We start from the raw sequence: 20,090 nt of genomic DNA on the forward strand, positions 1-20,090 counted from the left end.
AGGTTTTCTGGATTGAACACAGTTCTCTATTGAGGGCATTGGGTCAACACAAACACTCCATCATAATCAATGAAAATCTTCCAAGGAAAAACATACATCTTCTTCTCCAGATGAAACAGGAACACAATAGGATTATCTTTAAACTACAACAAAAAGTCATGGGATTGTCACCGTCTCAGTGGTTCTTCCTGGATAGCTCTTCTCTCTCAGTGGCCATCTTCCAGAGATAGTTTTCCCCCCCTCTCTGCTGGTTCCATTCTCTCTCTTATAGGGGAAGGAGAATATGTCATTCGTACCGTCAGCTGTGCTTAATTGCCTCTGGTTACCTTGTCTCCCATGCCTTGTTGGGCTACTATCCGTGAGCCCAGCCTGCCCTCTGGTTACCTTGTCTCCCATGCCTTGTTGGGCTACTATCCGTGAGCCCAGCCTGCCCTCTGGTGGTCCTTCCACAATACATTTTTACTATTGATCTGGCAGCTCAGAGATCAAGGCCAGACAGGTTGGGTTCTACGTCGTTGGGTTCTACGTCCTCATGTGTTGGGTTCCTACGTCGTTGTGTTGGGTTCTACGTCGTTGTGTTCTACGTCCTCATGTGTTGGGTTCCTACGTCGTTGTGTTGGGTTCCTACGTCCTCGTGTTGGGTTCTACGTCGTTGTGTTCTACGTCCTCGTGTGCTGGGTTCTACGTTCTCATGTGTTCTACGTCCTCATGTGTTGTGTTCTACGTCATTGTGTTCTACATTATGTTTTGGGTTCTACGTCGTTGGTTTCTACGTCCTCATGTGTTGGGTTCCTACGTCGTTGTGTTGGGTTCTACGTCGTTGGTTTCTACGTCCTCATGTGTTGGGTTCTACGTCATAATTATCTTCATGAAAAATACTAATTATTATTTTCGTTGATACTTTAAAGAAACACTGGACCAGACGCTCAACAATAAACTTTGATCAAGTTTACTAAATGTGTCCTGGTTCTATTTATGGTGGAAGTTCCTGTTCTGTACCCGCTACACCTTGCTGTTCCTGTTCTGTACCCGCTACACCTTGCTGTTCCTGTTCTGTACCCGCTACACCTTGTTGTTCCTGTTCTGTACCCGCTACACCTTGCTGTTCCTGTTCTGTACCCGCTACACCTTGCTTCTTCATCCCACTATTGGGATCCTTTTTCAACTCGGTGACACAATTACAACATTTCACTACCTGCTCCAAAGTGACATAGCTCCACTCCTTATTATAAACCTGCTCCAAAGTGACATAGCTCCACTCCTTATTATAAACCTGTTCCATAGTGACATAGCCCCACTCTTTATTATAAACCTGTTCCATAGTGACATAGCCCCACTCCTTATTATAAACCTGTTCCATAGTGACATAGCCCCACTCTTTATTATAAACCTGTTCCATAGTGACATAGCCCCACTCCTTATTATAAACCTGTTCCATAGTGACATAGCCCCACTCTTTATTATAAACCTGTTCCATAGTGACATAGCCCCACTCCTTATTATAAACCTGTTCCATAGTGACATAGCCCCACTCCTTATTATAAACCTGTTCCATAGTGACATAGCCCCACTCCTTATTATAAACCTGTTCCATAGTGACATAGCCACACTCCTTATTATAAACCTGTTCCATAGTGACATAGCCACACTCCTTATTATAAACCTGTTCCATAGTGACATAGCCCCACTCCTTATTATAAACCTGTTCCATAGTGACATAGCTCCACTCCTTATTATAAACCTGTTCCATAGTGACATAGCCCCACTCCTTATTATAAACCTGTTCCATAGTGACATAGCCCCACTCCTTATTATAAACCTGTTCCATAGTGACATAGCTCCACTCCTTATTATAAACCTGTTCCATAGTGACATAGCTCCACTCCTTATTATAAACCTGTTCCATAGTGACATAGCCCCACTCCTTATTATAAACCTGTTCCATAGTGACATAGCCACACTCCTTATTATAAACCTGTTCCATAGTGACATAGCTCCACTCTTTATTATAAACCTGTTCCATAGTGACATAGCCCCACTCCTTATTATAAACCTGTTCCATAGTGACATAGCCACACTCCTTATTATAAACCTGTTCCATAGTGACATAGCCCCACTCTTTATTATAAACCTGTTCCATAGTGACATAGCCCCACTCCTTATTATAAACCTGTTCCATAGTGACATAGCCCCACTCCTTATTATAAACCTGTTCCATAGTGACATAGCCACACTCCTTATTATAAACCTGTTCCATAGTGACATAGCTCCACTCCTTATTATAAACCTGTTCCATAGTGACATAGCTCCACTCCTTATTATAAACCTGTTCCATAGTGACATAGCTCCACTCCTTATTATAAACCTGTTCCATAGTGACATAGCCCCACTCCTTATTATAAACCTGTTCCATAGTGACATAGCTCCACTCCTTATTATAAACCTGTTCCATAGTGACATAGCCCCACTCCTTATTATAAACCTGTTCCATAGTGACATAGCCACACTCCTTATTATAAACCTGTTCCATAGTGACATAGCTCCACTCCTTATTATAAACCTGTTCCATAGTGACATAGCTCCACTCTTTATTATAAACCTGTTCCATAGTGACATAGCCCCACTCCTTATTATAAACCTGTTCCATAGTGACATAGCTCCACTCCTTATTATAAACCTGTTCCATAGTGACATAGCTCCACTCTTTATTATAAACCTGTTCCATAGTGACATAGCCCCACTCCTTATTATAAACCTGTTCCATAGTGACATAGCCACACTCCTTATTATAAACCTGTTCCATAGTGACATAGCCACACTCCTTATTATAAACCTGTTCCATAGTGACATAGCCCCACTCTTTATTATAAACCTGTTCCATAGTGACATAGCCCCACTCCTTATTATAAACCTGTTCCATAGTGACATAGCCCCACTCCTTATTATAAACCTGTTCCATAGTGACATAGCCACACTCCTTATTATAAACCTGTTCCATAGTGACATAGCTCCACTCCTTATTATAAACCTGTTCCATAGTGACATAGCTCCACTCCTTATTATAAACCTGTTCCATAGTGACATAGCCCCACTCTTTATTATAAACCTGTTCCATAGTGACATAGCTCCACTCCTTATTATAAACCTGTTCCATAGTGACATAGCTCCACTCCTTATTATAAACCTGTTCCATAGTGACATAGCCCCACTCCTTATTATAAACCTGTTCCATAGTGATATGGCACATGGCTTGCTGTTGGACAGTAGTCCCTGCCCATCTTCCACCAGAGTATGAAAACATCAGACACCACCTGCACAAGAGCCTGAGTCTCCACTAAAATGTCAATGTAATGGAGTAGATTGAAAACGGCTACCAACAATGGCTTCAGCAGGAAGGTATTGATGGTGTTGGGACCACGCCATCCACAGAACAACAGAGCACTAATACAGAGAGCAGAACTCCAGTCCTAGTCATTCTGATACCGATCGTCCAGCCTTAGAGGGGACAGCCCTCCTAGTCATTCTGATACCGATCGTTCAGCCTTGGAGAGGACAGCCCTCCTAGTCATTCTGATACCGATCGTTCAGCCTTGACGAGGACAGCCCTCCTAGTCATTCTGATACCGATCGTTCAGCCTTGGAGAGGACAGCCCTCCTAGTCATTCTGATACCGATCGTTCAGCCTTGACGAGGACAGCCCTCCTAGTCATTCTGATACCGATCGTTCAGCCTTGGAGAGGACAGCCCTCCTAGTCATTCTGATACCGATCGTTCAGCCTTGGAGAGGACAGCCCTCCTAGTCATTCTGATACCGATCGTTCAGCCTTGACGACGACAGCCCTAGTCATTCTGATACTGATCGTTCAGCCTTGGAGAGGACAGCCCTCCTAGTCATTCTGATACCGATCGTTCAGCCTTGACGAGGACAGCCCTCCTAGTCATTCTGATACCGATCGTTCAGCCTTGGAGAGGACAGCCCTCCAGGTGGAATCACCTGCAGACACAAACATAACCAAATACATTTCTGATCCTAAATCATTTAGCCAATATTCCCCAGTTCAGTTTCATATTACAATATTTCATTTTTAATCTTATAATCTAACCTAGAACTTTAAATTCAGACCAACCTTACAAACTTAATTTCCCCTCATCTGTTGATGCTAAATTCAGGAACAGCTCAATGCATCTCTCTTCTACACAGAAAACAAAAACGGGTTTAGGGTGACATTCTGCTTCGAGGAGTAAACAGGAATATATAGAGTATAGAGAATGAGTCATATAAACTCAGCAAAAAAAGAAACATCCCTTTTCAGGACACTGTCTTTCCAAGATAATTCGTAAAAATCCAAATAACTTCACAGATCTTCATTCTAAAGGGTTTAAACACTGTTTCCCATGCTTGTTCAATGAACATAAACAATTAATAAACATGCACCTGTGGAACGGTTGTTAAGATGCTGACAGCTTACAGACGGTAGGCAATTAAGGTCACAGTTATGAAAACTTAGCACTAAAGAGGCATTTCTACTGACTGAAAAACACCAAAAGAAAGATGTCCAGGGTCCCTGCTCATCTGCGTGAACGTGTCTTAGGCATGCTGCAAGGAGGCATGAGGACTGCAGATGTGGCCAGGGCAATAAATTGCAATGTTCGTACTCCGCAACAACTGCCCGAGTTACACCAGGAATGCACAATCCCTCCATCAGTGCTCAGACTGTCCTCAATAGGCTGAGAGAGGCTTGACTGAGGGCTAGGCCTGTTGTAAAGGCAGGTCCTCACCAGACATCACCGGCAACAACGTCGCTGGACCAGACAGGACTGGCAGAAAGTGCTCTTCACTCACGAGTCACGTTTTTTTCTCACCAGGGGTAATGGTCGGATTCGCGTTTATCGTCGACGGAATGAGCGTTACACTGAGGCCTGTACTCTGGAGCAGGATTGATTTGGAGGAGGTGGAGGTGGAGGGTCCGTCATGGTCTGGGGCGCTATGTCACAGCATCATCGGACTGAGCTTGTTGTCATTGCAGGCAATCTCAACACTGTGCGTTACAGGGAAGACATCCTCCTCCCTCATGTGGTACCCTTCCTGCAGGCCCCCCCCTTTGTTCAGGGACACATTATTCCATTTCTGTTAGTCACATGTCTGTGGAACTTGTTCAGTTTATGTCTCAGTTGTTGAATCTCTTATGTTCATACAAATATTTGCACGTTAAATTTGCTGAAAATAAATGCAATTGACAGTGAGAGGACGTTTCTTTTCTTGCTGAGTTGATATGGACAGACATGTATGCCTTGTCCCTGATTATGGCTGAGACAGCGTCTTGGTGTGATGTGAAGAAAACAACATCAGCCTCTCCGCTGGCCCTCCAGTCTGGCCTGAACTCTACCAGAATCCTCGACAGCCCTAGAGGAAAGAAGAAGTGACAGAACACTATGAATCCTAGACAGCCCTAGAGGACAGAAGAAGTGACAGAACACTGAATCCTAGACAGCCCTAGAGGACAGAAGAAGTGACAGAACACTATGAATCCTAGACAGCCCTAGAGGACAGAAGAAGTGACAGAAGGCTATGAATCCTAGACAGCGCTAGAGGACAGAAGAAGTGACAGAAGGCTCTCAAAGTTCTGAATCTTTTTCTTTTTTTACATTTAATTATATATATTTAACTACTCAAGTCAGTTAAGAACAAATTCTTATTTACAATGACAGCCAAAGCCGGACGACGCTGGGCCAATTGTGCGCGGCCCTATGGGACTCCCAATCACAGCCGGTTGTGATACAGCCTGGATCTTGAGTGTGGATGTTACAGAAAGTCATCATTTGTTCAAAGTTCTCTGACGCTAGTTGCACGGTCTCACTCTGAGACAGCACGGTGGTGGAAACCATGATAATAGTACCTGAATGATGTCTCCTGTGGCTTGGAAGGGCAGTGTCACGCTCTGACCTGAGATATCTCTGTTTTCTTTATATTTTGGTTAGGTCAGGCTGTGACTAGGGTGGGTACGCTAGTTTTTGTATTGTCTAGGGTTTTTGTATGTCTAGGGTTGTTGTAGGTCTAGGGGGTTATGTATATCTATGTTGGCCTGATATGGTTCCCAATCAGAGACAGCTGTTTATCGTTGTCTCTGATTGGGGATCATATTTAAGTAGCCATTTCCCTTTGGTGTTTGTGGGATCTTGTCTATGTGTAGTTGCCTGTCAGCACTCGTTTGTATAGCTTCACGGTTCGTTTTGTTAGTTTGTTCAGTGTTCATTCTTTAATAAATAAGAATGTACGCATACCACGCTGTGCCTTGGTCCGATCCTTATAACGAACGTGACAGAAGATCCCACCACGAAAGGACTAAGTAGCATGTTCAAGAGGAGCGGACATCCTGGGCTCGGGAGAAAGAGGAGTGGAGGACATCCTGGACCTGGGAGGAGGTAATGGCAGGGGACTAGACCCTGCCATGGAAGCAGGTGGAGATGGCGCAAGAGGAATGGTGACGATACGAGGGGACACGGTGTTGTACCTTTACTATCATTCAATTGAAGACTTAGTTTTATCAAAGATTCTCTGTACTTAGTATAATGCGATTAAACTGATCAATCATGTAACTGTAATTAACTAGGAAGTCGGGGCACTAAGGAAAATATTCAGATTGCAAAGTTATAATTCCCCCCCCCCGCAAACCTGAACCTATAGGGGAGGGTCTGGGTGGGCATCTATCCGGTTCTGGACGCAGCCCCCCCTCTTTACGCTGATCCCTCCGCCTTTGTAGAAGCAGACCGGAGACCGTTGCTGGAGGCTTCGGACCGGGGACGGACCGGGGACTGTCGCCAGAGAACGTTCCCCGGGACGATATATTATCTCCAATATAAGACATGTACTGGAAACAATAGAAGACTATGAAATATCTGGGATAAAATAATATAGGACGAAACACACATCACAACGAGAGACAACACAACACTACATAAAGAGAGACCTAAGACAACAACATAGCACAGCAGCAACACATAACAACACAGCATGGCAGCAACACATGGTAGCGGCACACAACAGGGTACACACATTATTGGGCACAGACAACAGCACAAAGGGCAAGAAGGTAGAGCAATCACGCAAAGCAGCCACAACTGTCAGTAAGATTGTCCATGATTGAGGCTTTGAATGAGGAGATTGAGATAAAACTGTCCAGTTTGAGTGTTTGTTGCAGCTCGTTCTAGTCGCTAGCTGCAGCAAACTGAAAAGAGGAGCGACCCAGGGATGTGTGTGCTTTGGGGACCTTTAACAGAATGTGACTGGCAGAACGGGTGTTGTATGTGGAGGATGAGGGCTGCAGTAGCTATCTCAGATGGGGGGAGTGAGGCCTAAGAGGGTTTTATCAATAAGCATCAACCAGTGGGTCTTGCGACGGGTATACAGAGATGACCAGTTTACAGAGGAGTATAGAGTGCAGTGATGTGTCCTATAAGGAACATTGGTGGCGAATGGTAAAGACCATCTAGCCGCTTGAGAGCATCCTTACCTGCCGATCTATAAATTACGTCTCCGTAATCTAGCATGGGTAGGATGGTCATCTGTATCAGGGTTAGTTTGTCAGCTGGGGTGAAAGAGGAGCGATTGTGATAGAGGAAACCAAGTCTAGATTTAACTTTAGCCTGCCTCTTCAACTAACCATTTACCATCCTGAGACAAGGCCGAGTATAGCCCACAAAGATCTCCACCAAGGCACAATCTAGGGGGGAGGAGGGGGGGCACCAACCCAGACAGGAAGACCATGCCAGTGACACACCCCTCCTAGGGACGGCATTCAAATTTCTTCTGAAATTTGTGAATCATGTTATACGGATTATTTTTTAAATTCTCCCCACCACAGCATAATATTGCAACCACAAATTGTTTCCATTAGTTACCACAGCTACAAAGTCAAATTGAATTTATGGTAAAAATTCAAGAATACATGTGTTTTTTGGTCTTCATTACAGGTTCGGTCTAGGCATAATGTTAGCAGTGTGGTTAGGTTAAGAAATAGATTTTAGAGAAGCGAAATGGTAGAAATAGGCGGGGTGTATGAATGTGTGGCTCACAAACCCACGACGCGAGACATAATTGGCTCAACGCTGCTGTCAATCAAATCAGCAAGGATTGCATCAGTTATTGACGCAATATCCGGGACACGATCTTGCCGGTGAGCTGGCTGAACTGATTCACTTAACACCATTGAAACAATATATTTACGGGTATAGTATTCGTATAATGGCGGAAAAGAGCATGGCGGAGCAAATGAAGGAGTTGAAAGTTGACGACGGGAAAAAGGTAGCGTGGCTAAGTCCTGTTGTATACCATCACGCATGCAGCTGTCAGCATTGTTGACCTGAAACTAAGCTAACTAGATAGCTAACTGTTAGCTTGCTATCATATGTATGAGTAAAGCAAGGGCTTTACTCCTCAATATATAATCACGGCTTTTCAAAGAATATTCTTTATCTTAAACATTCGTTAACTATTTAATACTCTCTTCGAATTAGCTAGCTATAGGCTTTTGATTGTAGCATTAATTACAGTAGCATCTGTCTCCCGTGTGAATAGTATTTTTCGACTATTGTATCGTATTCTGTATTGATGCCCTATATGCCATTTGTTCTATGTTTATTCCTTGATCAGGACTCATTTCTGTTACACATAGCTACGTTGTTGGACGAAGGCGTCTTGGTGAAATAAGTTTCTGATGAACTTCACTAACGGCGTGGAGCCGAGACCCGGCATTGTGGTCTCCAGCTCCTACTACATCAATACTTAATATATATTATAATCACGAAATGCCCACCTTGTATCTATGTTTGTCCTCTAGTTTCGTGCCTTTTTGTTTGCTGAAACAGTTATTCAATAAACGTTGATCAAATACCACTACCGACTTGCCTTGTTGAATTAAATGAGTACATGCGCTCAGTTGCCGTTTTGGAGCAACCGCAATGAGCAAACCGGGCGGTGGTTATATTTGATTAACGGTTATTGAAAAACTAGAGATTTATGCAAGGAAATATACGCAACTACAAAGGACAAACACATGTGCAACGTGTACATTTCATATTTTAAATGTTTGAGTATTGACCTTTGCCTAATCGTTGTAGTCGGAGTTCGATTCCTCAAAGCCTCGTTCATAATGAACGTACCTTTGGTAGAATGCCGCCTACAGTTTGAGCGCTGTGTTCGTCATCCTAACTAGTCGTGTCAACAACAGTCTCGATCTTGTTTGCACAGCAGGTTTGGCTGCTCTGTGTGGCCTAGATAATGTAGTTAAATGTAATGTAACTCTTTGTGTCGCACTGCTTTGCTTTATCTTGGCCAGGTCGCAGTTGTAAATGAGAACGTATTCTCAACTGGCCTACCCGGTTAAATAAAGGTGAAATAAAAATGGTTAGTTATGACTAATGCAGTTATGGTCAATGTTTTATTAATGAGCTAACCACACCCATTATCTGACTTCTGTTCAGGGAGGAGGAGCCAAAGATGGAGAGAAGAAGAAGAAGAAGGCTGCAGCGGGAGACGCTGGTGGGAAGACGGAGGTAAGTGGCGGAGTAGATGGCAGTCACTGTCTCAATCTCTTTCTGTCAGTCTCTTCTCCCTCTAGTGGTCCCCTCCACAGTAGATTGAGGGGCTGTCTTGGTACACACAGCTGAAGACTACTCTCCTTTCCCCTCTAGCTGTCTGTTCACTACTTACACTCTCTCACCTCTCTCTCCTTTCCCATCTAGCTGTCTGTTCACTACTTAGCTCTCTCACCTCTCCCCTTTCCCATCTATCTAGCTAGCTGTCTGTTCACTACTTACTCTCTCACCTCTCTCCTTTCCCCTCTAGCTGTCTGTTCACTACTTACACTCTCTCACCACCCCCCCTGTCCATTCTCACTCTCCCCCTCTATCTGTTCCCTCCTCTCCTGTGGATAGCGGAGCATCTCTCTCTGTTCACCAGACTCACTCTCTTCATTCTTCCCCCTCTAGCTGTCCCCTCCTCCCGGGTACATGGAGGAGCGTCTGTCCCTGTACACTAAACTGAAGGAGGAGCATGATGCTCTGATGGCAGAGAGGGCAGAGAAGGACAGTAAATCCATCAAGGTGACTCTGCCAGATGGGAAGGTGGTGGAGGCTGAGTCCTGGAAGACCACACCCTACCAGGTGGCTGCTGGCATCAGGTAAGACAGTCCCCTTACCTACCTTAACCCTACCATAGGGCAGGGCTATGTGGCCTAAAAATTATATATTGTTTTTTTACAAACCTATGGGCTGTTTTTGATACATCTCGATTTTTGAAAAGTTCTCTAAATACATTTTGTTGCACAATTTAAAGATCAATACATTGCGTTTCAAATTGTCACAAATAATCCAATGAATGGAGCGCTTGTATTCATACCTAGTATAAATATAAGCCTTCCACAACCATAAGACCATAAATAATGTAATTATTTTATGAAAATATTTTACCTGTACTTTTGCAATCATTGATCTGTTTTCAAGTCAATATCAAAATGCCCTTTTTTGCTACAAATTTAACCAGATCCATGCACATCCACTGATTCTGTTGGTTCAAACCTCAACTGGGGTCTGTCTGTGAGTGGCAGGAGGAGGGGCTTGGGGGTCTGTCTGTGAGTGGCAGGAGGAGGGGCTTGGGGGTCTGTCTGTGGGTGGCAGGAGGAGGGGCTTGGGGGTCTGTCTGTGGGTGGCAGGAGGAGGGGCTTGGGGGTCTGTCTGTGAGTGGCAGGAGGAGGGGCTTGGGGGTCTGTCTGTGAGTGGCAGGAGGAGGGGCTTGGGGGTCTGTGTGTGGGTGGCAGGAGGAGGGGCTTGGGGGTCTGTCTGTAAGTGGCAGGAGGAGGGGCTTGGGGGTCTGTCTGTGAGTGGCAGGAGGAGGGGCTTGGGGGTCTGTCTGTGAGTGGCAGGAGGAGGGGCTTGGGGGTCTGTCTGTGAGTGGCAGGAGGAGGGGCTTCGGGGTCTGTCTGTGGGTGGCAGGAGGAGGGGCTTGGGGGTCTGTCTGTGGGTGGCAGGAGGAGCCAAGGTGACGAGAACAAAAAAAATCAACTTGATTCTTGCAATACAGGTATTTGGAACATCCTGCTAAAACATTTTAATGAATGAATGTCTTTTAATAAAATCGGCTATATGCACTGAGCTTGTTTAATGCTTTAAGCACACTGTTTGATGAAATAATCTTTCACCTGCTGGCCTTCGCCGATTCTGTTAAGCTCCTGAAGTTGCCGGTAACGGGCTACACCCAGGGTCTGCAACCTTTTAAATGTGGCGTGCCTATTTCCAATTGTGTATTTTTTTTAAATTTCACCTTTATTTAACCAGGTAGGCTAGTTGAAAACAAGTTCTCATTTACAACTGAGACCTGGCCAAGTTAAAGCAAAGCAGTGCAACAGAAACAAAAACAGAGTTACACATGGAATAAGTCAATAACACAATAAAATATCTATATACAGTGTGTGCAATTGGAGTGAGGTAAGGCAATAAATAGTAGCAAAGTGATTACAATTTAGCAGATTAACACTGGAGTGAGAGATGAGCAGATGATGATGTGTAAGTACTGGTGTGCAAAAGAGTAGAAAGAGTAGAAAAGTAAATAAGAACAATATGGGGATGAGGTAGGTAGATTGGGTGGGCTATTTACAGATGGGCTGTGTCCATGAGGGAGATGTAAGGACAGAAACAGCTGTATTTCCACAAGGGATAACAAATTAATCGGGCATTTTATGAGCCTCGGTGGTATCGGTGGTTATCAAAATTGGAGAGAGCTCGAACAATTTTACAACTTCATTGAGTAATTATTGTCATTCGATGTAAAAAAAATTAATTAAAAAAAAATACTTTGTTTACTTGATTTGAGGTGAAGAATACAATACAGTTCATTAGTGGTGGTGAGTATTTGATTGTCTTAACTATCAGACATCCCAAATGGACACATTTCTACATTTGGGCGCAGGCCAGGTAGCTTGCTTCTATCCGTAATCCGTTACGCGACATTACTCAACATACTTTATTACCCAACATAACTCATTTGCATATTTTGTTTAAACCCCAGAAATGTGCAAAGTTGTTGATAATAGAAAAGTTGTTTGTCTACATTCAACTGGTAAAAGTTAATTTTGATATATTGTGAACATTTTTTAGGGTGTGGTGACTGGCCTGGTATCCTATTCAGTAGGATGGGCGGTACCCAGAAGTTCGTGTTGTAACTGGCCTGGTATGCTATTCAGTAGGATGGGCGGTACTCAGATGTTCATACTGTTCTTCTCGTCCTGGGATTTATGGTTTTACCGGCATGGCACACAAGGAGTGCAAAAGTATGCATTCTATTGTAAGAATGCTAACACAATTTGCACAAATTAATAGAGATCACACACTCTTAGCAAAATGCTAACGAGTGAAAACAAACTATATGCAAAGAGGCAAATCCAGCTTTATAAAGTTATAGAACAATAGCTAGTAGCTTCCTTATGTCATTTTCGGTGAGTGTGGACATTTACGAGCGAAAGTGAACGAGAGATATTTGCAAATGAACAAAGTTGTGGTGGATGCTTTTCTGAAGGAAGAGCAGCATGTGTACACGGAGCAGAGGGGGGAAGAACGGAGGAGGAAGAGCAGCATGTGTTCACGGAGCAGATGGGAGGAAGAGCAGCATGTGTACATGGAGCAGAGGGGGGAAGAGCAGTATGTGTACACGGAGCAGATGGGAGGAAGAGCAGCATGTGTACACGGAGCAGATGGGAGGAAGAGCAGCATGTGTACACGGAGCAGAGGGGAGGAAGAGCAGCATGTGTACATGGAGCAGAGGGGGGAAGAGCAGTATGTGTACACGGAGCAGATGGGAGGAAGAGCAGCATGTGTACACGGAGCAGATGGGAGGAAGAGCAGCATGTGTACACGGAGCAGAGGGGAGGAAGAGCAGCATGTGTTCACGGAGCAGATGGGAGGAAGAGCAGTATGTGTACACGGAGCAGATGGGAGGAAGAGCAGCATGTGTACACGGAGCAGATGGGAGGAAGAGCAGCATGTGTACACGGAGCAGAGGGGAGGAAGAGCAGCATGTGTACACGGAGCAGATGGGAGGAAGAGCAGCATGTGTACACGGAGCAGAGGGGAGGAAGAGCAGCATGTGTACACGGAGCAGATGGGAGGAAGAGCAGCATGTGTACACGGAGCAGAGGGGAGGAAGAGCAGCATGTCTACACGGAGCAGATGGGAGGATGAGCAGCATGTGTACACGGAGCAGAGGGGGGAAGAGCAGCATGTGTTCACGGAGCAGAGGGGGGAAGAGCAGCATGTGTACACGGAGCAGATGGGAGGATGAGCAGCATGTGTACACGGAGCAGATGGGAGGATGAGCAGCATGTGTACACGGAGCAGATGGGAGGAAGAGCAGCATGTGTACACGGAGCAGATGGGAGGATGAGCAGCATGTGTACACGGAGCAGATGGGAGGATGAGCAGCATGTGTACACGGAGCAGATGGGAGGATGAGCAGCATGTGTACACGGAGCAGATGGGAGGATGAGCAGCATGTGTACACGGAGCAGATGGGAGGATGAGCAGCATGTGTACACGGAGCAGATGGGAGGAAGAGCAGCATGTGTACACGGAGCAGAGGGGAGGAAGAGCAGCATGTGTACACGGAGCAGATGGGAGGATGAGCAGCATGTGTTCACGGAGCAGATGGGAGGATGAGCAGCATGTGTACACGGAGCAGAGGGGAGGAAGAGCAGCATGTGTACATGGAGCAGATGGGAGGAAGAGCAGCATGTGTTCACGGAGCAGATGGGAGGATGAGCAGCATGTGTACACGGAGCAGATGGGAGGATGAGCAGCATGTGTTCACGGAGCAGATGGGAGGATGAGCAGCATGTGTTCACGGAGCAGATGGGAGGATGAGCAGCATGTGTACACGGAGCAGATGGGAGGAAGAGCAGCATGTGTTCACGGAGCAGATGGGAGGAAGAGCAGCATGTGTTCACGGAGCAGATGGGAGGAAGAGCAGCATGTGTTCACGGAGCAGATGGGAGGAAGAGCAGCATGTGTACACGGAGCAGATGGGAGGAAGAGCAGCATGTGTTCACGGAGCAGAGGGGGGGAAGAGCAGCATGTGTACACAGAGCCCAAGCCCCAGGCGCAATTTGGATTTCGGGCCACTAGATGGCAGCAGTGCATGTGCAAAGTTTTGGACTGATCCAATGAACCATTGCATTTCTGTCCAAACTGTTGTATCAAGACTGCCCAAATGTGCCTAATTGGTTTATTAATACATTTTCAAGTTCATAACTGTGCACTCTTCTCAAATAATAGCATGGTATTATTTCACTAGATTAACAAGAATTTAAGCCTTCTGCCAATATCCGATTATGTCCTGGGAAATGTTCTTGTTACTTACACCCTCATGCTAATCACATTAACCTACGTTAGCTCAACCGTCCCGTGGGGTACCCACCGATCCTGAAGAAACACTAAGCTATCCCTTTATTGTAATGATGACTCTGTAATAACACAGCTATCCCTACATTTAGGCTCTTGCAGACAACCTGGACAGGCCTCTATAACAGATTAATTTGAATAGTTATAACTTTATAATGTGTGTGTCTCACTCTCTCATAGTCAGGGTCTAGCTGACGCCACAGTGATAGCTAAGGTGAACAACTCTGTGTGGGACCTGGACCGACCTCTAGAGGAAAACTGCAGTCTACAGCTACTCAAGTTTGATGACGACGAGGCTAAAGCTGTAAGTACAACCTCCAGGTCTTTTAAAGACTTACAGGGACAGTCTCTCCTGAGTTTAATCTATGTCTGGGAAACTGGCCTTATAAGTCTAAAATAATGCTATTTGGATTAAACCTTCTAGATAAATACACTAGTTTAGCTAACCTAGCTAGTGATTTTTAACTGTGATTATAAACAGTAGTTAGTTAGAGCCAAGTTTGTTCATTGGCAAATAATGACATTAACTGTTTTAAGTCCTTCACAGTGGAACTTTGAAACCAATATATCTTCCCCCGCCGTCCTCCCCACTCTCTTCCCCCCCCCGACGTCCTCCCCACTCTCTTTTCCCCCCCGACGTCCTCTCCACTCTCTTTTCCCACTCTCTTTCCCCCTGACATCCTCCCCACTCTCTTTCCCACTCTCTATCCTCCCCACTCTCTTTCCCCCCCCGACATCCTCCCCACTCTCTTTCCCCCCCCGACATCCTCCCCACTCTCTCCCCCCCCCGACATCCTCCCCACTCTCTCCCCCCCCCGACATCCTCCCCACTCTCTCCCCCCCCGACATCCTCCCCACTCTCTCCCCCCCCGACATCCTCCCCACTCTCTCCCCCCCCCCGACATCCTCCCCACTCTCTCCCCCCCCCCGACATCCTCCCCACTCTCTTCCCCCTGACCCCGACATCCTCCCAACTCTCCTAACCCCCCCCCGACATCCTCCCCACTCTCTTACCCCTCCCCACTCTCTTCCCCCCCCCCCCGACATCCTCCCCACTCTCTTCCCCCCCCCCGACATCCTCCCCACTCTCTTTCCCCCCCCCCCGACATCCTCCCCACTCTCTTTCCCCCCCCCGACATCCTCCCCACTCTCTTTCCCCCCCCCCGACATCCTCCCCACTCTCTTCCCCCCGACATCCTCCCCACTCTCTTTCCTCCCCCCGACATCCTCCCCACTCTCTTTCCTCCCCCCGACATCCTTTCCTCCTCGTCAGGTGTACTGGCACTCCAGTGCCCACATAATGGGTGAGGCAATGGAGAGGGTCTACGGAGGCTGCTTGTGTTACGGTCCGCCCATCGAGAACGGCTTCTACTACGACATGTTCCTGGACCAAGAGTGAGTAACGCCTTGTCTCATTGGCCAGTTTCAGCTGGGTAAACACTGGTCTAGCTGGCTGACAGGGAATGAGTAGAAAGCGTGAGCGCACCAGGAAGTTCCAGTGTTTAGATGATTGTATGTTCATCCAATCCCAATGTACTTTCATCATCTAAGTTGACACAGTGTTTGGGTCAATTCAGGAAACTCAATTAATAGAAAACCAATTCCTAGAAATCCAATTTAAATGTAGCTTCCTGAATTGACGGAACTGACTCTTCCCTCAGGTTATGTTGATGCCAGTTGGCTTGGCAAGCAGTCCCGTTAACGAACTCTGGGGACGGAAGCCCCCAAGTCTACCACTAGTTCTCTCTGCCAGCCAGCACTTCTTTTCTTCCATCCCTGTACTCAGTCTCTTCCTCTGCTGCCTCCTTCCCCACCTCCTCCACTCTTCCACCTCTCCAGGGGGGTGTCCAGTAATGACTTCCCCTGCTTGGAGAACTTGTGTAAGAAGATCATCAAGGAGAAGCAGCCCTTCGAGAGGCTGGAGATCAAGAAGGAGACTCTCCTGGAGATGTTCAAGGTAGATCTCTCTCTCACTCAAAGGGCTTTATTGGGAAACATGTTTAAATTTCCCAAGCCAGTGAACTAGAAAATAAACAATACTGATTAAAAGTAGACATTACACTCACAAAAGTTACAAAGAATGAAGACATTTCAAATGTCATATGTGCGAATGGTTAAAAGTACAAAAGGGAAAATGAATAAACATAAATATGGGATTTATTTACAATGGCGTTTGTTCTTCACTGGTTGCCCTTTTCTTGTGGCAACAGGTCACAACTCTAGCTGCTGTGATGGCACACTGTTATTTCACCCAGTAGAGATGGGAGTTTTTCAAAGTCGGGTTTGTTTTCTAATTCTTTGTGGATCTGTGTAATCTGAGGGGAAATATGTGTGTCTAATATGGTCATACATTGGGCAGGAGGTTAGGAAGTGCAGCTCGGTTTCCACATTTTGTGGTCAGTTTTAAAACAGAGCCCCAGGACAGCAACACAATTAGACCCAACCAAGTCATTAGAAAACAAAAAGATAATTACTTGACACATTGGAAAGTATTAACAAAAAAACTGAGCAAACTAGAATGCAACTTGAACTCCGTGAGCATAGCCTTGCTATTGAGAAAGGCTGCCGTAGTCAGACCTGGCTCTCAAGAGAAGACAGGCTATGTGCCGTTTGTGAACAGAGCCCCAGGACCAGCTTGCTTAGGGGACTCTTCTCCGGGTTCATCTCTCTGTAGGTGATGGCTTTGTTATGGAAGGTTTTGGAATCGCTTCCTTTTTGGTGGTTGTAGAATTTAATGGCTCTTTTCTGGATTTTGATAATTAGTGGGTATCGGCCTAATTCTGCTCTGCATGCATTATTTGGTGTTCTACGTTGTACACGGAGGATATTTTTGAAGAATTCAGCTGAGTCTTAATTTGGTGTTTGTCCAATTTTGTGAATTCTTGGTTGGTGAGCATACCCCAGACCTCACAACCATAAAGGGCAATGGGTTCTATGACTGATTCAAGTATCTTTAGCCAGACGCCGCAGACTGTTCTAATGCCCTTGCAAATTCGTATGTATGTAGGTTGAAGAGGGTGGGGGCTTAAGCTGCATCCCTGTCTCACCCCACAGCCCTGTGGAAATATATATATTTTTTTTTCAAGCCAAATTGAGTCAAGCATTTTTGAATTGAACAAAGCATGAGAAGACTTTGCCTTTGTTTTGGTTTGTTTGTTTGTCAATTAGGGTGTGCAGGGTGAATACGTGGTCTGTCGTACGGTAATTTGGTTTTAAAAAAACAATGATATTTGCTCAGTACATTGTGTTCACTGAGGAAATGTACGAGTCTGCTGTTAATGACAATGCAGAGGATTTTCCCAAGGTTACTGTTGATGCATATCCCACAGTAATTATTGGGGTCAAATTTGTTTCCACTTTTGTGGATTGGGGTGATCAGTCCTTGGTTCCAAATATTGGGGAAGATGCCAGAGTGAAGGATGATGTTAGTTTTAGTATAGCCAATAGGAATTTGTCTGTATATTTCATTCAGGATACAATAAACATCACTTGCCTTTTTGGGTTGGAGGGTTTGTATTTTGTCCTGCAGTTCATTCACTGTAATTGGAGAATCCAGTGGAATTGTAATTTGAGAACCTGTATGGTAGTGCCATGTTACTGTCTCTCCCTGTCTCAAATTCAAGCTGCTTTATTGGCATAAAACATTGTATCAATATTGCCAAAGCAACACTATATATAATATACATTGTAATAAATAATTTTGCTTTGCAATATTCTGTCTGTTCTCTCTCTTTCTGTCTGGTCTCTCGCTCTCTCTCTGTCCTCTCTAGTGTGATGTATTTCTGCTGTTCCACAACTGATCTGAACATCTCTATTCTCCTCTGCAGTACAACAAATTTAAGTGCCGGATCCTGAATGAGAAGGTGACCACCCCAACCACTACTGTGTACAGGTGAGCTGCATCACGACCCGGTCGTTCTGGAATGGGTGTTTGGGCCGATCCAGATTCCCTGTGTATTTATCCTGTCTGTGCTGACTAGGTGTGGTCCGCTGATTGACCTGTGCCGAGGACCCCATGTCCGACACACTGGAAAGATCAAGGCCCTGAAGATCCACAAGGTAAAGCACACTTCTGTTTTTGTCTCCGCTATGTTTTCATTCTTCTATTTAGTTTCTTTTGAAGGATCTTTATTTTAATTCTCTTGATAGTTCTCTGAAGTCGTCCCAGTTGTACATGTCCTACCACTCTAAGGTTTCCATGACCACATTTACACTCCAACATCCCAGTATTATTCGGGATTCAAGTATTCGGTCTTGATGTTGTCTCATATAAACATATCCTGTTTTACAATAACCTGAATCGGCTCCTTTCCCAGTTATGAGAGTGCTGAAAAAGATGCCTGGGATATGCTGATCTTAGACTGGATACCTTGACGTGTTTTATCCGTTTCCTGTTTGTTGTGGTCTCCCAGGCTCAGTTGATATCACCTTTTTGAAGTTCAGGTTTCCTTCAGCCAGATTTAAACTGTATGGTTTCGCTAGTTGTAGTGGGAGGGGGAGCACCATGCCATCAAGTTTACTGCGTTTCTACCGCCATTTCTCCCTGAATTCATTTTAGACACTAAAAGATCCCTTATTAACCTCTTGTCTCTACCATCGCGGGTCCGGGAGCGTAATCATCAACTGACACTAATTAGCATAACGCAACGGACATAAATATTACTAGAAAATATTCCTATTCATGAAAATCACAAGTGAAATATATTGAAACACAGCTTAGCCTTTTGTTAATCACCCTGTCATCTCAGATTTTGAAAGTATGCTTTACAGCCAAAGCAAGACCAATCTTTTTTGTAAGTTTGATAGCCTAGCATAGCATTATGCCTAGCTAGCAGCAGGCAACTTGATCACAAATCAGAAAAGCAATCAAATTAAATCGTTTACCTTTGATGAGCTTCGGATGTTTTCACTCACAAGACTCCCAGTTAGATAGCAAATGTTCCTTTTTTCCCCAAAATATTATTTTTGTAGGCGAAATTGCTCCGTTTGTTCTTCACGTTTGGCTGAGAAATCGACCGGAAATTGCGGTCACTACAACACCGAAAAATATTCCAAATTAGCTCCATAATATCGACAGAAACATGGCACACGTTGTTTATAATCAATCCTCAAGGTGTTTTTCAAATATCTATTCGATAATATATCCACCGGGTCTCGTGGCTACTTAGTAGGATAGAGAGAAACAATGGCCGCATTTGTCCCTTACGCACAAAACACTCAGACTTCAGCTGACCACTGACGCAATGTTGACGTTCAGGCTCATTTTTCAAAATAAAAGCCTGAAGCTATGTATCGTGACACTAGACACATTAGGGAAGCCATAGATAAAGGAATCTGTTTGATATCTCATTCACTGCTCAATAGGGACGCATAGGAACGCAGAGGTTTCTAAATAAGAGTCACTTCCTGATTGGATTTTTCTCAGGCTTGCGCCTGCAATATCAGTTCTGTTATACTCACAGACAATATTTTTACAGTTTTGGAAACTTTAGTCTTTTCTATCCTAAGCTGTCAATTATATGCATATTCTAGCATCTTTTCCTGACAAAATAGTCTGTTTACTTTGGGAACGTTATTTTTTCAAAAATGAAAATACTAGATTCAAGAGGTTGTTAAACAAACTGTTGGGAAATTATGATATGACT

The 20,090-nt window shown here is 44.9% G+C and overlaps 2 protein-coding genes across 2 annotated transcripts in view; one reads left to right on the plus strand and one right to left on the minus strand.

Annotated features, from left to right (window-relative positions):
- Window positions 1-353: 353 nt before the first annotated feature.
- On the minus strand, window positions 354-4,097 carry LOC118964803. The gene is made up of 2 exons (XM_036979180.1): window positions 1,235-4,097; window positions 354-1,195 (listed from the first exon to the last, which is right to left on the minus strand). The coding sequence occupies exons 1-2, from the start codon at window positions 3,299-3,301 to the stop codon at window positions 974-976; spliced, it is 2,289 nt and encodes a 762-aa protein (XP_036835075.1). The 5' UTR covers window positions 3,302-4,097; the 3' UTR covers window positions 354-973.
- A 4,018-nt stretch (window positions 4,098-8,115) lies between these two features.
- tars1 (threonyl-tRNA synthetase 1) overlaps window positions 8,116-20,090 on the plus strand; it is a 38,243-nt gene continuing 26,268 nt past the window's right edge. The window contains exons 1-8 of the mRNA XM_036979181.1: window positions 8,116-8,302; window positions 9,481-9,552; window positions 9,988-10,178; window positions 14,626-14,749; window positions 15,719-15,840; window positions 16,285-16,402; window positions 18,273-18,337; window positions 18,426-18,504. Coding sequence (XP_036835076.1) covers window positions 8,243-8,302; window positions 9,481-9,552; window positions 9,988-10,178; window positions 14,626-14,749; window positions 15,719-15,840; window positions 16,285-16,402; window positions 18,273-18,337; window positions 18,426-18,504 — 831 coding nt within the window. The 5' untranslated portion in view covers window positions 8,116-8,242. The remainder of the gene's footprint in view (window positions 8,303-9,480; window positions 9,553-9,987; window positions 10,179-14,625; window positions 14,750-15,718; window positions 15,841-16,284; window positions 16,403-18,272; window positions 18,338-18,425; window positions 18,505-20,090) is intronic.

The sequence above is a fragment of the Oncorhynchus mykiss genome, chromosome 6 (assembly GCF_013265735.2).
Source record: "Oncorhynchus mykiss isolate Arlee chromosome 6, USDA_OmykA_1.1, whole genome shotgun sequence".
In the NCBI taxonomy this organism is placed as follows: domain Eukaryota; kingdom Metazoa; phylum Chordata; class Actinopteri; order Salmoniformes; family Salmonidae; genus Oncorhynchus; species Oncorhynchus mykiss.

Bases quoted from the DNA above. Each gene is read 5' to 3' on its own strand.
- LOC118964803 (XM_036979180.1), bottom strand. From the start codon at position 3,301: ATGTTTTCATACTCTGGTGGAAGATGGGCAGGGACTACTGTCCAACAG. The intron at 1,196-1,234 runs GTTTATAATAAG...ACTTTGGAGCAG, and splicing joins GCTATGTCACTTTGGAGCAG to GTAGTGAAATGTTGTAATTG.